Source organism: Zalophus californianus, chromosome 4, assembly GCF_009762305.2.
Source record: "Zalophus californianus isolate mZalCal1 chromosome 4, mZalCal1.pri.v2, whole genome shotgun sequence".
In the NCBI taxonomy this organism is placed as follows: Eukaryota; Metazoa; Chordata; class Mammalia; order Carnivora; family Otariidae; genus Zalophus; species Zalophus californianus.
Window position 1 is genome coordinate 143,324,587 of NC_045598.1, and position 19,019 is coordinate 143,343,605.

General features: G+C 34.3%; 1 protein-coding gene across 1 annotated transcript in view; it reads right to left on the reverse strand.

Annotated features, from left to right (window-relative positions):
* Nucleotides 1-5,532, reverse strand: part of CNGB3 (cyclic nucleotide gated channel subunit beta 3) — a 137,449-nt gene extending 131,917 nt beyond the window's left edge. Inside the window, exons 1-3 of the mRNA XM_035727423.1 lie at nucleotides 5,422-5,532; nucleotide 2,163; nucleotides 1,897-1,971 (exon numbers count right to left, since the gene is read on the reverse strand). Coding sequence (XP_035583316.1) covers nucleotides 1,897-1,971; nucleotide 2,163; nucleotides 5,422-5,532 — 187 coding nt within the window. The remainder of the gene's footprint in view (nucleotides 1-1,896; nucleotides 1,972-2,162; nucleotides 2,164-5,421) is intronic.
* Between the last annotated feature and the right edge of the window lie 13,487 nt (nucleotides 5,533-19,019).

Genomic DNA, 19,019 nt, shown 5'->3' on the forward strand with positions numbered 1-19,019 from the left:
GAAACAAATAATACATTATATGTTTTAAAAAAAAGAAGATAGTAGGAAGGGAAAAATGAAGCAGGGGGAAACAAACCATGAGAGACTATGGACTCTGAGAAACAAACTGAGGGTTCTAGAGGGGAGGGGGGTGAGGGGATGGGTTAGCCTGGTGATGGGTATTAAAGAGGGCACGTACTGAATGGAGCACTGGGTGTTATGCACAATGAGTCATGGAACACTACATCAAAAACTAATGATGTAATGTATGGTGACTAACATAACATAATAAAATAAAACTAAAAAAAATTAAGTAGAGTTTTTTAAAGCCATATAGATTAGTTTTCTGTTGCTGTAGCAAACAAGCTTAAAGGCTTAGAACAACACTGGGTTTATTGTTTTCCAGCCTGTAGAGGCTGCCTGTGTTCCGTGGTTTGTGTCCCTTCCTCCATCTTCATATTGCATCATCCTATCTTCTTCTGCCTTTGACCTTCCTGCCTTCTTCCTACAAGAACCCCTTAATTATATTGAGGCCTTCTGGATAATCTTCCCATCTCACAATCCTTAACTTAATAACATCAGCATTTCCCCCCACCTCATATAACAAATTCATAATTTTTAGGGATTAAGGTATGGATGTCTTTGAGGAGCCATTATTCAACCTAACATACCATACTAGCTATGGGCACCTAACTTTGATCCATTTCCATACTAAGTCACCTTACTGTATCATAAACTACTAGGGAAGTCATTTACATATCTTCTACTGGTACCAAAACATTTTTTAAAGAAGGATTTAATGTACTATAAGTGAAGTGGAAACCTAAGAAAGATGATTATAATCAAAAGAGGACTTTAGAAAGTTATCTTTATTTGAATCCAAAATGTATTACGTTCTTCCATTTCCATGGCAGATAAAAATTAAACCATGCTCTGCAGAAGATAAGAGTTCTATAATCAGAAATCAACATCTGCAGATATTGTGCACCTGCATGTTTTGAAGTGAAGAATATAAAAATACCAAGCACATATAAAAGGCTATCTTTAAACACTAATAATTTTGCTTTTTCAAAACAAAATATCTTAAATATAACTGTTATTCCTATTAAGGCCTTTGAAGACATGCTAAGTCTGCAGATTTAAATGAAACTATTTTTTTTCCCTTTCCACTCAAAAAGCTTCTCTGTTAAATGAAGCTTCCACACGAGTTTTTATTACCAGCTATGAAAAATTAAGCTTATAAATACACTTCAAAAATAACAAGGATAAGAATAAACTTTCATCCCAAAGTGTGATCTTTGGTTTCAAACCATTAAGGTTCTATTTTTATGTGAGAAGAAGTATTGATTTGAAACCATCACTGTTATAAAAATAACTCATAGTAAAAACAGAATGGTAGCAGAACATACATGTGTATATTTCCAGTTGGTTACTTAGAAAATACTGGATGGTCTTAAAAAAGGAATTGGGTCTGCTATGGAATCACTAACAGAGGAATGAGTTATGGTAGCCCTAGGAGTAGATGAGATTTCTAATGAAGAGAGTTTAAAGGAAGAAGAGCAGAGGTCTGAGCATTGAAACTTTAAACATGTACAATCAACATCAGTTTTATTATTTTATAACCCTTATCTAAAATTATATTGTTCATTATATGCTATGTTAACATAGACTTGGCCCATATTGTTTGCTACTTTAGCTCCAGTCCATAGACCGATGCCTGGCACATAGTAGGTAATAAAAAGCATCTATTGAGTAAGTGACTGAATGAAGAAATATATTATTTTTGTAAACATTCAGATCTTTAAAGTATCTCAAGTATGATTTAGCCTAGGTGATCAACCTAGTCAAAGGTAACATATTTTGGAGAGATATGCATTTTACTTTATAGATCTTTTTCCTATAGATTTGGGTTCTGACCTTGTATTTTGGTGTGTGACTCTTCAACGGGAGTCATCTTGGTTTGGAGAGATTTCTTTTCACTTTTGTTTTCTCCTTTAAGAAACAAAATAAAGATTGTACATGATGAATTTACATAAAGTAAATTTAAATGTAAAATATAACACAGAGGTTTTCATTCAGTGAACAAGCCAATCATTAAAGTTTATCGTTTGTTTATGGTATACTACAAATGATAATTCTTGTGCTTAAATGAATATTCTTGGCTCTACTATTGCATAATCAACCCTGACCTTCACAGCTTGCTGGCCTCAGGCACTCGTCTTCTCAGTGTGGTTGCTGCATCTCTCTGGCACATGTTCCTCCCAATTTCAGTCCTCACTCCCCACAGCCCTACTATTGGTCTTGGTCTATGTCTTTAGTAGTAGAACTTAAAGTGATGGAGAGAAGAAAGTGTCTAGTTTCTTAATTCAGAACTCTCTTTTTTCTTCTCTTTGTGATTTCATTTGCCTCTACCTCATCATTTGAGCATCTAAGCTTTCCTTTGAAATGTATGTATGTCTCACTGGATGTGGCCAGTGTGTGTCTGAGGATGTTCCTATGGGGACAGAGTGAAATAAGATATAAGGTTAGAACATAGAAATGTTGGCTCCCGAGCTGTTCAAAGTCTAGTAGGGAAAAAAAAACACACACAAAAATGTAAATGCAAGGAAATGTTATAGGTGATGAGACAATGTCTGTAGAGGCTAGAACAAGGCATAAAGGTGGAGGGGTCAATTCTACCAGAGTAGAAGGAAAGGGAGGAGACTATTACAAATCAAGATGATTTTTTTTTTTTTTTTTTGATGACAGGGCATGGAAAAATATTCCAGGCAGAGGATGCCTGCTCACCAAAAGTCCAAGGTGTGATTGTATACAGGAGGTTGGGGGAGACTAAAGTAGAAGTGGTTGAATGGGAAAAAGTGTGAGAAAATAAAGCTAGCTAAATAGGCAGGGACAAGGGCCTTGAAAGTCTCATAAGCCTTGATGTGGAGTTTGACATTATTTATAGGCGCTGTATGTCAGGAACATTTTAAACTGGAAATAAATTAATCAGATGATTTAATTTAAGCCTGACAGTAACCATATGTGTTAGGCAAGACAGCTATTATTATTCTTATGTTATTGAGTAGGAAATTGCTTAAGAGGCTAGAAAGATATGGATCCCTGGATATATTATGGAGTAGTGGTAAAACCTTCTCACTTCAAGTACTTTTACATCATATTATGATGCTATTCATAAACATATTCATCATAGTCTTTTCATGTATACAAATGTAGATTTATGTGAATGGTGTCTTATTCTGTAGTATGAGAGTTTGGATTAGTCTGAGTTTGCAGATCTTGATTTATTGGTTATTGACAAATGGAAGTCAACCTATGTTATTTTGGTTTAAGAACTAACTCTTTTAAATGACACTTTAAAAGAACAATGTAAATTGATTTATTCATTCCTGAATATCTTCTTATAGGCCTCAAATCTCTATTTGTATTTCAGAAAATTGTTGTTTAAATACCATTTTAAAAGGTTATATTCTGTGGATAAAAATGGTTTTAACTTTCTGTCATTTTTAATACTTAGCATATTTGAAACTAGAGAATAACTCTATTTCCTCTACCAACGTGTTATTACATCAAAAGAGTAGACGCAAATAATTTCCCAAAATATGCCTTTTAAGATATAACATGATGCCAGTAGACTTCATGTTAACATCCATAAATTATGGGATAATTTATGTCATGGGATATACACAAGAGTTGTTCTACCTGTGTCTACTGTAGGTACTTCTTCAGTATTACTGTTTCTGAAGGAAAGACAACTCTGTAAGGAGTTTTTGTTCTTTTCACCTTCTCTTGAACATTCCTTTATCCTGTGAGTAGAGTATTTAGAAAGTTGATTCAACTAATATTCATTTGTTCTGAAGAAGTACAGCCTTGAGATTGAGCTCTCAGGTGCTGAAGTCAGATAGAACAGCGTTCCATCCAAGCTTTGCCAGTTGTTAGTTGTATGTAAGCAGCAAATTATAACAGGACTCATGGTTACTCTGAAGATTTAATACAATAGTACTTGGAAGAGGCTAGCACCTTGCCTGACATAGTAATTATTGTTAGCTATTATGTTCTCTGAGAGAATAACATATTAGTTATTTTTATGTGCTCTTTTGAAAAATAATCATGATAGGCAGGCATTAAATATCATTGTAGTGACTTTCCAGCAAGAAACACAAGACTAGCTGAAGGAAAATACTCAGTTCAACATTTGTGATATTTCATGAGTTTTTAAGCATATTAATAATTTTCAAAGCATGGGATTATTTATTTTCCGGATAAGATTAGAAAGAAGTCAAGGGACCTTCATGAAGCAATGCCTAAGCCATCCTCCATATCTGCTCTCCAATGCAGTCAATGTAATCGGAAATGAAGGCAAATTTTCCAGGGCCAATGCAAGTAATCTTGGTGTTTTCTACACTCTAGGCTCATTTAAACCTGAATCATTAGACCATGCTATTTTAGTCCCTGAGGTACAGTCCTGCTTGTACTTGACATCTTTCATCCAATTCTTTTAGATGGGAAAATAATTATTGCTCTAAAAATCTTACATAGCACTTTTAGGTAAATCTAGTCAGTAATTTATGAAAATTATTCTATAGATAGTTGTAAGTGAATATTGATCATATAATTATCATTTTGGACTTAAATCTGTCATATAAACACAAATTACTTATAATAGTAATAATAATAATAATAATTGCCATTTGGGAAGCCTCTACTATGCGCTTTAGATATACTGTCTCTAGTTTATACAACAAGGCTACGAAGCAGGTATTATCTTCATTATACAGATGAGTAGACCTAGAATTTATGAAAAATACTTATCTAGAGCAGGGTTCCTCCACTTCAGCAGTATTGAAATTTTGAACTGGATAATTTTATGTTGTGAAGGGCTGTCCTATACATTCTAGGATGTCTAGCATAATTTCTGGTCTTTACTCACTAGATGCAAGTAACATCTCTACCCCTGAGCTGTGAAAATCAAAAATAACTCCATACACTGCCAATTGTCCTGAGTGGCTAAAGTGTTCCCTTTTCAAGAACTCCTAGTCTAGAGCAATTACTGTTAAATTGTAGTTTACCACAGCCAGGATGCTTGACATTCTTTGTTGAAAACTAATTCATATAGCCCATTTAATATTTGAGAAATTATTTCATTTTGGATTATGTAGAAGTGTAAATCAGCAACGAGAAGTCCTACTTGGCTTTTCCAACTCCTTCTAAACATTTGTTAATCATTTTAAAGCAAATATATAAAAAATAAAGCAAATATATATAGTATGTATAAAATGATGTGGATAAAACTCCAAAGACAAACAGCATGACCCAAATGGTAGCAGGTGAAACAACAAAGCAATCTTACATACTACAGTATATATTAAAACACTGGACAAAAATCCATCACTAGACAAAAATGATAATAATCAATACTGATTTAGGAATGTAAGTACATACCTGTCTTGTGGACTGCCAAAGCTGATTGCTTGGATCAGGACCTTGTTTATTCTCATCATTCCCTTCTCTAGGCTTCACCTTGTTGGATTTTATTGTCAACAATTTAAACATTTTCTCTGAGGTGGTTCTGAAAACTTCTGTTTTTACGACTCTGTCTTAAGGTAGAGCAATGTACTTTGTTTTTCTTTTCATTAGTAGACAAGCCAATTAGTTGTTTAATCGGGATTTTGTTCTCGTTAATTCCTAGAGGCAACTCTGTAGCTAGTCAGGACTTTGGCTTAAAAGCAGCAAATTACTTCTGCTTGGGTGATTTGAATTCTGTTTATGAACTTTAAAGAGTCAAAATGCCCCTGAGAATAGTTTATAAGTGGAGGATTAAACAAAACTTCACTGTTAACTTGAATTGTTTAAATGTGATCACGTTGCCCATTGGTTTGTTTATTTATTTTTCTTTTCTAATTACCCACCTACCCATCTCCATCTATCTAATTTAATCAAAGTAACATGCAAATGATTAAAAAATAATATTAGCATAAGGGCTTATAATATAAGGAACAGGACTTATAAGGAAGAGTTCCCCCAGAGTTCCCATCTCTAGTCTTACACCATGAGATAACTATTTTTTTCCTTTTTCTGTCCCTCTGGTCTTTTTTAAATAAGTATTTTATTAATTGATCAGATTAATGGAACTCTTAGAAACTATAGTGGAAAATGAGAAAATGAGGCTTTGCATTCCCAATAGCCTAAATGTTCATCTCAGATTCATAATGATGATTATATTAGAATTAAGGAAAGAGTATGTTAGTTTGCTAGGGCTGCCATAGCACATTACCACAGACTGGGTGACTTAAACAACAGAAATTTATTTATCACAGTTTTGGAAGAATTATTAATGTCCTAGTTCAAAGTGTCAGTAAGGTTGGTTTCTTCTGAGGGTCATGAGGGAGGGAAGTATTCTAGGTCTCTTTGGCTTGTAGATGGCTATTATCTTCTCCCTGTGTCTTCACTTTGTCTTCACCCTGGTCATGTTTGTGTCCCAATTCCTTCTTCTTATAAGGATGCCAGTCATACTGGATTAAGGCCCACCTCAATGAGCTTTATAATTATAACTTAATTACCTCTTTAAAGACCCTAACTCAAAAGCAGTCACATTCTGAGGTTTTGGGGATTAGGACTTCAATATGAATTTTTGAGAAAATATAATTCAGCTTGTAACAGAAAATATATTTGATAAAAACATTTTAGATGATATGTATTTCATTGCTCAGAAGGAATTTGTTCTAAAACTTATTACAAGTTTATAATTTTCTTACAAATCACTGCAATATCATAAAAGCGACATAAGTGATTCCTAGTTTTACAAGCTTAGATAATTCCATTGGATTATTAATTTCATAAATTGTTAAAAAAATGTATCCTACTGCACCATGGATTTTTTTCTGAACCAATAAAGTTAAATTTTTTGAAGGAGGAGACTTATTTTCTTCCCACAATATCTTTATATAGAATAGAAACTCAAGTCTTTGCTGAATAGAATTTTTAAATTTTTATTTAAATTCCAGTTAGTTAACATACAGTGTACTATTAGTGTCAGGTGGACGATATAATGATTCAACCAGTTAGTTAACATACAGTGTACTATTAGTGTCAGGTGCACAATATAATGATTCAGCACCCATACAACACCCAGTCCTCATCACAACAAGTGCACTCCTTAATCCCCATCATCTACTTAACCCATCTCCCCACCCACCTCCCCTCTGGTACCCATCAGTTTTTTCTCAATACTTAAGAGTTTGTTTCTTGGTTTGCCTCTCTCTCTCTTTTTTTGTCCCTTTGTTCATTTGTTTTGTTTCTTAAATTCCACATAGGAGTGAAATTATATGGTATTTGTCTTTTGACTTATTTTGTTTAGCATAAGACTCTAGCTCCATCCATGTCATTGCAAATGGCAAGATTTCAGCCTTTTTATGGCCAAGTAATATAATACTACATTGTGTGTGTGTGTGTGTGTGTGTGTGTGCCACATCTTCTTTATCCACTCATCAGTCAGTGGACACCTGCACTGTTTCCATTACTTGGCTATTGTAGATGCTGCTGCTATAAATATCAGGGTGCATGTATCACTTTGAATTAGAATTTTTGTGTTCTTTTTTTTAAGATTTTATTTATTTATTTGAGAGAGAGAGAGCACAACAGGGGGGAGAGGCAGAGGGAGAGGGAGAAGCAGATTCCCTGCTGAGCAAGGAACCCAACACGGGGCTTGATCCCAGAACCCTGAGATCATGACCTGAGCCAAAGGCAGACACTTAACCTACTGGCGCTCCAGAATTTTTGTGTTCTTTGGGTAAATATCCAGTGGTGCAATTGAAATTTTTGACTTTTTGAGGGACCTCCATACTGTTTTCCAGAGTGGCTGCACCAGTTTACATTCCCACCAGCAGTGCAAGACAGTTCCCCTTTTTCCGCATCCTCACCAATACCTGTCTTTTCTCGTGTTGTTGATTTTAACCATTCTGACAAGTGTGATTTGACATCTCATTGTAGTTTTGATTTGCATTTCCCTGATGATGAGTGATGTTGAACATCTTTCCATGTGTCTGTTGGCCATCTGGATGTCTTCTTTGGAAAAATGTCTATTCATGTCTTCTGCTCATTTTTTAACTTATTTTAAACTATTTTTTAACTTATTTTAACTTATTTTAAACTATTTATTTTTTGGGTGCTGAGTTTTATAAGTTCTCTATATATTTTAGATATTAACCTTTTATCAGATATGTCATTTGTAGTATCTTCTCCCATTTCATAGGTTGCCTTTTAGTTTTGTTGGTTGTTTCCTTCACTGTGCAGAAGCTTTTTATTTTGATGCAGTCCCAATAGTTTATTTTTACTTTTATCTCCCTTGCCTCAGGAGGCATATGTAGAAAAATGTTGATACGGCCAATGTCAAAGAAGTTATTGCCTGTGCTTGCTTCTAGGATTTTATTGGTTTCAGGTCTCACATTTAGGTCTTTAATCCACTTTGAATTTATTTTTGTTTGGTTCGTTTTCATTCTTCTGCATGTTGCTGTCCAGTTTTCCCAGCACTATTTGTTCAAGAGACATTCTTTATCCCATTGGATATTCTTTCCTGCTTTGTGGAAGATTAATTGGCCAAATAGTTGTGGGTTCATTTCTGAGTGTTCTGTTCTATTGATCTATGTGTCTATTTTTGTCCCAGGATCATACTGTTTTGATTACTGCAGCTTTGGAATATAACTTGAAGTCTGGAATTGTGATTCCTCCAGCTTTGTTTTTCTTTTTCGAGGTTGCTTTGACTATTAGGGATCTTTTATGGTTCCATATAAATTTTAGGATTGTTTGTTCTAGCTCTGTGCAAAATGCTGTTGGTATTTTGATAAGAATTGCATTAAATGTGTAGATTGCTTTAGGTAGTTTTTAACTAACTTCTTGATGATCAACATTTTGGTTATTTCCAGTTTTGAGCTAATTATGAATAAAGCTGCTCTAAACATTACCAAAGAAGTCTTTATGCGGACATAAGCATCCATTTCTCTTGGGTTTGTTTCTAGGAGTGGAAATGTTGAGCCACAGAGTAGATATGTGTTTAGCTACATTAGAAACTGACAAACAGTTTTCTAAAGTTGGTGTAATATTTACACTCCCATCAGTAATGTATGAGTGTCCATTGTTTCATAACAATTTTGGTGAGTAGGCAGTTATATTTCATTGTGCTCTCCATATGTGTTTATAGAATAAGTTATTGGTCCTCTATAATAATTACTAAGCTAGTCTTGGTGAAAATAATGTTAAAATAATTATCCTGATTTATTATAACAACAAGTGTTAACAAGATTATCGACTAAGCAGTTTTGTGTGCATATGTGTGTATATATAGATACATAACATAACCTATTTTTAGCATTCTTGATATAAGGTGCTCAATTTGTGCTGATATAAATTTTTAACCTATTATTTATAATTACCATTAAAGGTTCTATTGTTAGGGCACCTGGATGGCTCAGTCAGTTGAGTGTCAGACTCTTGGTTTCAGCTCAGGTCATGATATCAGGGCTTGAGATCAAGCCCCATGTCAGACTCTGTGCTCAGTGGGGAATCTGCTTGAGGGGTCTCTCCCTTGGCCCCTCCACCCACTCTCTCTTGAATAAATAAATAAATGTTTCTATTGTTAAACATTTTTAAAATTATAGATCACTATCATAAGCATATAATTTAATTAGGTATCAAAAGATTTTTATAGAAGGGGATACTAAAAAGGAGTCATGCTTATTTCCTTTTTTTTACACATAAGTTGTGAGTTGCTAAAATCCATACACTTAGTAAGTGCTGGACTTTAATCTTCAATTCACATTCTCTAATTTCAAATATTTTATTTTCCCTGATAAGTCAACTATGCCTCTTTCTAATGACTCGTGTTGGTATTTCAATTTTATTCAAATAATAAATATGTTAAATATCAAAATGTTAAGAAGAGAAAGTGAGTTCATTGTTATAGATTTCCATAATAATACACATAAGTTTCTTTCTGGAACACCACCTAAGGACAGAGGATTGGACTAGTTCACATTCATAAATACTTTAGTTACAATTGTTCTGGAAAATTGGGAATGGGCATAACAAAAACTTTACATAAGTGAAATTACATAGCTGGTAGTACACTACAGAAAAAGAATGAGGTGGAGAATTTAGAAAATATGTTATGGATTAAATGTTATGAATTTAGAAAGTATGTTATGAATTAAATGCAGTAATTTAACTCAAGTAATATACATCCCCATAAGAAGATTCATTTAATAATTTATCATACAGATTTACTAGTAATGGTCAAATTTTTCTATATTTTTCTGACTGTGTAGAGACAGTTTGCAACCAATTTTTAAAATTACATACACTTTTAAATGTAGGTAATTTTCACTGAATATTCAAATTAAAATAGAGTTAAAGTTAAAATACATTTGCAAATCTTAAGTATAATTAAGTAATTAATAGGGTGATTTTTAACCCTTCCCCATTAATACATTTATTTATTTAACAGGACATATTGGATGTCTATGTATTACAAAGCATTGCCAGGACTCAAAATGGATGAATTATATTCCCTGCATTTAGATACTTAACATTATTCATCTGCATGCCGGTATTCTCCACTAAGCTGTGAGACAGGAAGTCTCAATTTCTACATCTCCAGTGGTCATTAGATAAGTTCACAGAGCACTATAGTTTTGACATCAGAGTCCCAGCTTTGCAGTTTGTTAACTATGCAACTTTGGGCAAATTACTTGACTTCTTTAAGTTTCAGGGTTTGGGGGGCCAATAATGAAACCTGTCTGATAAGGAATTATGAGCAGTAAGTGAAATAATGCATATAATGTGACTGGCTTTCAATGTCTCTGGTTATTATGTTTATTGAATCATCTAATGACTGAATAAATGAATACATGAATCAACAAATAGATGAACATGAGCATAATATGTGGCAATATCCAATAAATGACATATGAGTGACAAAACAATATTTGGAAAATTCATGACCTCCAAACTCAACTGTAAGCATAAGAGAGGCAGTGTAGAATTTAGACTTGTACTACCTGAGAGATTTGATTAAACTTTTCAAAAATATTAATTTGACAAGGTTGTATAAAATAGACAATGTCATCCTATGGAAAGATAGGTTGGTACTTTTTTAAATTGTCAAGGTTATAAAAGACCAGAAAAGATGAACTCATTCCAGATTGAAAGACACTGAAGAGTCATGAAAATTAAATGCAACACATGATCCCATATTGCATCCTGGATCAGAAAGGGAAAAGGGACATGGTTGAGAAAATTTAGAGGGTATGGATTGAATTGCAGTGTTATATCAATGTTGAATCCCTGATTTGGAAGTTTGAATGGCAGCCATAGAAGAGAGTGTCCTTGTTTGGGAAACACACATTGGAATACTTCAGAGTGATGGAACATCATGTTTGCAGCTTGCTCTCAAATGGTTCAGGAAATGACTAAGGATAATTAGCGTATATATAGAGAGACAGTGAGACAGAAAGGGAACAAATGTGGTAAAAATGTAAAATGTGATCCTACTGGGGAATCTTAATGAAACAGATACTGATTTATGTGCAATGTTTTTGTAACTTCTGTAAATTTTAAATTATTTCAAAATAAGTTCCTTTTTAAAATTTCTAACAAGTGCATTAGGATGGTCAACATTGGAGATACTTATAAATCAATTTCAGAATTTAAATTCAATGAAACCAGTGACTTCTTTGATATTACAGAAAAAAATGGACAACATTGCTCAAAACAACTGCTCTGCTGGACTCCTAAATGTCTTTTGGGGGTGGGTTTCTGCCTCTCCCCACACATGTGAGCTAAGCATCTGGACTCCAAATGCGTTGCTTGCAGCTTCTAGCCAACCCAGAAGTTATTACAACAGTAAAGCATTTTCTAAGTGTTTAGATATGGCTGTGAAATGAGATTGAAGAAGAAAGAATAAGGAGCAGAAGTTGTAAAAAGGAGTCCAAGAAACAAGCAACTAGTTCACATAATAAGTATAAGGGAGGAAATAAAGGAATGATAGTGCCTTCAGCAAAATAGCAAGTCAGAAGGAGCTACGAGATCAGTGGTAAAGAAGATAAATTTATTTTAAGTAGGTTGATCGTAAAGTGATTTCAAGATATTCCAAATTAAACATCCAGCAGACTGTGAGAACCTTGAGGCTAAAACCCAAAGATGAAATAGATTCTGGCTTCTAAATAAAGAACTAATAATCATTCTCAGATTTTCAAAGGCTACATTTTACATTCCTCTCTCAACCTAAGAGACCAAGAAAGTCTTCACCATTGGTAAATTTGAGTGTTGAAAAGTAATAACATTCTCATGTTGGGTCAAGGATTCATATATTTGTCTCATGTACATGGGCTTTTATTGTTGAGATAACCAACAACTATTATTGATAAATCAGAAACCACTTTCATTAGTTGGATGTATTTTTTCTTAGAACTAAGAACAATCTATAATAACTCAGAAATTCCTAAAATATTAAGTTCAGATCATCCATAAATTTAGAATACAGAAAAAAAAATCCAGTTAAAAGTGGCTTGGCTAGAAAGCTAATTGTATATAGACAATCTTCTTTACAAATCGTACTGTTAATCTCCTTATATAACAGTAGATCATGAGGTTTAATTAACTGAAGTGCTTTCAGTTAGCTCACTAGATGATAAAAAATAAATAAATAAACAATGATAGTCCATAATTGGAAGCAAATACTGAAGCAGGCTCATCAACTTTTCAAAATAATGTAAAAGAATGAGGAAATTTCACATAGTTACCCCATCTATATTCACATAACAGATCCATCACGACCTGATTACTGTTTATAAAATACTAACATAAGGATTTTTTTTCAAAACATTTATTCTATTAGTAACAGTCTAAACCAATATAGCATGCATTAGTCACAGATGCCACTAGTTATTAACAATTTCCTGAAGGCATTTTTTACCCTTAATATCTGCTACATTTTCTGTTCATGCATTTTAATTATAAATTAAAGGTAATGCAAATGTTATAATCAGAGAAACAGAGAACATTTCTAAGTGAAACACTATGTTTAAAATCACTTTAGTTTTAGAAATTCTTCATATTAGCTGAGTTGCAGGACACATTACACCCGCAGGTGACTGAAAAAAAAATCTAAATACTCTAAATTTGTCATCACATAAAATCATGCTGGCAAATATTTCTAGAGTGTTATACATATTGTATGATGGAAAATTTCCTCTAAGTATATGTTGCTATAAATCCACTTTGTAAGACCATTAAATATTCAGTGTCATCAACTCAAGAAAAATGAATATATTTGGAAGTTTCTTCGGATTTTTTTGAACTTAGTGTTTTGCTAACCCTGCAAAAATGAAAAGAACATAAAATCAGTGTCTTGGTGCCTTTTGGAAATGATATGTACTATGACATATTTACTATAAAGAAAATTAGGTATATATTTCATATTTATTGTTAATATTCAACAATACTTTAGCAAATCGTTGTTACATGGCTACTAAGGCACTATGCTGGCCACATTAACTGTCATTTACTATAATACCTTAATTAACCAGATGTCATTTCTGTGTCTGGAATATCCTACCTTTCCACATCTACTCAGTGAATTCCTCCTCCTTCAAACCTATCATGAGCATTAACTATTCTGCGGAGTTTTACTCTCATTTACTGTCTGCTCACACTGAGGCAGACTTGGTCAACTGCTCTTTGGTGCTAATATAACATTACTCACTTCCATTATAGAAGTTGAATTGTGGTTGTGGGTTTTTTTTAAGATTATTTATTTATTTGAGAGAGAGAATGCGCACACACAAGTTGGGGTGGGGGAAGAGGGAGAGAGAAAGCAGACTCCCCACTGAGCGTGGAGCCTGATGCAGGGCTCCATTTCAGGAACCTGAGATCATGACCTGAGCCAAAGTCAGATGTTTAACTGACTGAGCCACCCAGGCATCCCAAATTGTGATTGTTTATACATCTTCTCTCTCAAGAATGTGTATCCAGGTTAGGCACCATGTGTTGATCATCCCTACATACCCCACAGGAGCAAGAAAGGTACCTGAAACACAATAAGAGCTCAAATGTTTACTGCTCAATATCGTTATGTGCTTTAGTAAGCAGAGTATTTTAAATTTTAGTGCTCTCCAGAAAAACAACTTGTTTTATTCAATTAATTAAAAAATATTTATTGAGCATTTAACTTACATAGGGTACTTTTTATATGTCATATATTCAAGTGCTCATGTAATTGTCCCCAAATCCTTAACAGTTTGTTGCTCTAGCTTCCGTTTTACAGATGAGAACTAAAACTGGGTTCACAGGTAATCTGACAACATGCCCAGTGTTTTTTCCTCTACAGTTTTACAGTTGAAAAAAAAATGCTTATAATTTATCTACTTTCCTGCTTTACTGAGTTGAATAGAATGTGCTCAGTTCAGTGAATCCTTCAGGAATTGGCCAGTGGTGAGGCTTATTATCAGTTTATTCTCTTCTCCAAAAATAGAACTCCCCCCACAAAACCTGGGGAGAAAAACCAACTTCTGGTTGTTTCAAGTTATTGCTTAAGATTACCTACTATAAACCAGTTGTTCTCTTTATAACTCAGTAGTTTCTCTTATTGAAATAATGTAATATTCAGATTATTTGAATTTAATTCTAAGGAATCTCAGAGAATTATTTAAATGTTACTTTCTTTAGGAGATGTAGGAAAAAGTATGACCTTTAGTTTGCTTCTAGTAGTCTGCCAGATAAAAAGAAGGTTCCAACCCATCCCCCTCCCAGAAGCAGAGAAGACCATGATTTGAGAACTACTAAAAGTCCTCCCCATCCAAAATCACCTGCCAATGCCATTGTCTAAAATCCCACCACTAAAGTTCTTCAAAGGAATTTAGCATTTCTCAAACTTGATTCCTATTAAGTAGAAATTTTATTATGGATCCTCCAGCACTTATATGAATAATTTTATAAGAATGATGTAGAAATATGTTCAAGCCTGAAACTAGGTATAAACTAGCTTATAACTTTTATATTACTATAAAGCTAAAATCTAGGGCACCTCGGTGGCTCAGATGGTTAAGCGTCTGCCTTCGGCTCAGGTCATGATCCTAGGGTCCTGGAATCGAGTCACACATCGGGCTCCCTGCTCAGTGCAGAGGCTGCTTCTCCCTCTCCCTCTGCCATTCCCTCTGCTTGTGCTCTTCTCTCTAACTCTCTGTCAAATAAATAAATAAAATCTTTAAAGAAAAAAAGCTAAAATCTATTTGTAAACTTAACATAAAACTTAAAATCAATAAGATTAAAGCAAACAACATTAGTCTACCCCACTCCCAGCCTAAAACAAAATCTTGTATACAATGACTACTGATTAAAAAAAAAAAAAATGAGGATATAACATCTCTATTCCTTCAGGGAGGTTTTCTCCACTTTTTACATCCTGCCTCTACCACAGAGAACCTCTTTACTCTTTTTTTCCTTCTTTTTGTAGAGAAAGGGTGAATGTGCATGCAAGTGCACTCAGGGGGGCCATGCCTCGGGGGAAGAGGGAGAGAAAGAATCCCAAGCAGGCTCCACACCCAGTGCGGAGCCTGTCACAGGGCTCAATCCCACAATCCTAAGATTATGACCCTAGCCGAAATCAAGAGTTGGACGCCCAGCCAATTGAGCCACCCAGATGCCCCCAAGAACCTTTTTACTCTTAATCCAGACCTAAGAGATGGTCTAAATCATCATCTTCTCAACATTCTTTCAGTCATGGAGTAACTAGAATATGCACGAGGGATATGAAGGCGGCCAGAGTATAGCCTCTGCCTAAAGGAGCTTCTTACACTCTGAAAAGAAAAACAGATCTAGAAATGTTTGTAAAATGAGAAATGATAAAGTGGAGATGTGTGTATGACACAAGGTACAATAGGAGCAACAAAGAAGGGAGAAGATATTTGCAAATGATATATCTGATAAAAGGTTAGTGTCTAAAATATATAAAGAACTTATACAACTCAACACCAAAAAATACAAATAATCCAATTTAAAAGTGGGCAGAAGAAATGAACAGATAATTCTCCAAAGAAGACATACAGTTGGCCAACAGACACATGAAAAGATACTCAACATCATTATATAAACACCTTCTGAAACGGGGAGAAAAAAGGCAGGACAAGGAAATACCCAGCTTGAGGTAGATAGACAAGAAGTGAAACAGCATTTCAGGCAGGATAATAGTGCATATGAGCAAAGACAGGAATGGGGTAAGAAAAAGCAGAGTAATTCAAGTTACCATAAATAACTTATTATGGCAAAAGCTTAGAGTGGAAAGAAGTAGGGGTTACAGGTGAAACCTGAAATATAGACAAGAGACGATCATAAAGAGCCTGGAATGTCATGGTTAGGAGTTTAGATGTTATGCCATGGGCAGAAGGAGTTGCTGAGGACTTTCAGTTAGACATATGAAATAGATTTTATTGAAGAATGATTTTTTTTACAGGGTAGTGTTTAACACACACTATTGCAGAAATGTGGTGACTTTGTACAAAAAACTTAGAGTTCTCTTGATGAAATTCCAGTAGCCACTTCACCCAGAGTAAACAACCCTCTGCTTTCCCTTGTCTTCTTGCTGGCTAGAGAGATCCTCTAGAGAACAACACAAAATCACAGAATTTGGAGCTAGAAGGAAACTTCTAACTATTACTTTGCCTGATTCTATCATTTCCAGGGTAAGGCAAGACACTTGACTTAGCTCACATATCTATTCAGTGGAAAAGAAAGAGCCAAAAATTCATGTCTCTCATTCCAGAATTCTTTATAGTTGTCCATTTTCTGAACTCTGAGACCCCTAATCTAGACAAAGTGAAAGTATTCATCTGTAATTTTAATGCCTGTGTTAATACCATTCTATTGGCAAAAAGTTGTTGGAGATATTTTAAATAACATATAATGTGCTTGAATTAATATCTGTAACACTTTTCTTTTGACCTAAGGGTTGAATTGTCAAAGCAGATTCTCAGAATCATAAAGTTTACCTGATACCAAACTTCACTAATTATTCAATGGATACGGGCCACCATCAGACATAGCCAAAACGTCTTTTTGGAAAAACTCAAAACCACCAGACACAGCATCCCAAACTGTTTTTTTCCCTCCTGCTGTAGGCACATTTTGGCTTTGAATGTATAAGGAGTTTTTGAGTATTGTATTCAGAAGCATTTCTCACAAAAGAAGATGTTTTGATGTAAGGACATTTCTGTTTTATCCTCCCTTACAAAGCTTACATCCCTCTCCCTCCCCCAATCACCAACCAGCCATGCCACATAAATCTATAAATTCCAGGTTTATTTGCACTAAGCAATCTAAAGAGACCAAAATTGTCCTACTAAACACATTTCACATATAGGAACTCTCTGGTATTTTCCCACTAGTAAATACTATGAGCAGGTTTACAAGGAGGTCTGATGAGGCCATTTACTCCTCTCAGGGTCCTAGGAAGAGAGGGAATTAGTCACAAACCTGCTGTCAACACTTTTATGTTTATATCCTAAGTTCAAAAATATAATCAACTATAGGATTAGAGGATTATCTGAGAAATTCCTAAAATGAATACATATATAGTTAATATTTCATGCAGAATTATTTCTGAAGCAACAATATGACCAAAAAGAAAACTGCTTTTTAAGACAAAGAACAACCATTTTTTGAACAAAAATAAATAATTTTGTATTTCCAGGCTATACAAGTCAAATCATATAGTCTATCAAGTTATTTATTACATAGGATTTTTTTATTAAATGACTAAATGTAAAATTAAAACTTCTAATTTCTTTTAAAAATCAGTAAGGGACTTGTGATTTTGGTAATATGGAAAACTAAATTAAAATTCTTCCTTGACAAGTACTCAAAATTTTTTCTCCATAAACCATAACAAATATGTTTTAAAATGCATAACCAGTATCTTAAGGAAATCCCCAGTTTTCAAAAATACAGAGAGAAGAAGTATTTAATGAGTTAACTCAGACTGCCCTGGGTGTAGGGGATGTGGAGGGTAGTCTTGATTGCTTAAAGGCTTTGATTTTCATTGGAAAGTGCGTTAAAGAAGGGGTCCCATTAAAAACAAAATAAAAACAAAGACAAGATCCCCTTAAAAGAAATGCATCCTTGGTGGACTGACAAAAAAAAATTCATCCAATAACCCAGATATTAAGAAAGTTTATCTAGGCTCTGGGTAGGAAAATAAAGTTCCCTTAACAGTTTTTTTTTAATTGAGGTAAAATTGGTATATAACATTTCATGTTTCAGGTGTACAACATTATAATTCAACATCTGTATGCACTACATGTGATCACCACCAAAAGCCTAGTTACTATTCATCACCATACAATTGACCCCCTTCACCCTTTTCATCCACCTTCAAACCCCCTCCCTCTCTGGTAGCCATCAATCTGTTCTCTGTATCTATGAGTTTGTTTTGTATTGTTTTTTTTCATCTGTTTGTTTCTCCTTAACAATTCTTTTTTTAAAATTTTTTAAAGATTTTGTTGATTTGATAGACAGAGAGAGAGCACAGCAAGGGGAGTGGCAGGCAGAGGGAGAGGGAGAAGCAGGCTCCCCATTGAGCAAAGAGCCCAACGTGGGGCTCAATCCCAGGACCCTGGGATCATGACCTTAGCCTAAGGCAGACACTTAACTGACTGAGCCACCCAGGCACCCCATCTCCTTAACAATTCTTAATTTTGAAACTCTGCCTCACAGATTTGGGATTCAAATTTACATACACAAAAAAAAGAGTAGAATAAGCTGATTTTTTAGCAATGTAGAAATAACCAACAGAAATAACTGTAGTTAACAATACTGTATTGTGTACTTGAAAGTTGCTATGAGAGTAGAGCTTAAATGTTCTCACCATAACAACAACCAAATGGTAATAATGTGAGGTAAAGGATGTTTTAACTAACATTATCGCTGTAAATGTTTCACAATACATACATTTATCAAATCATTGTATTCTACACCTTAAACTTACACAATGTTAT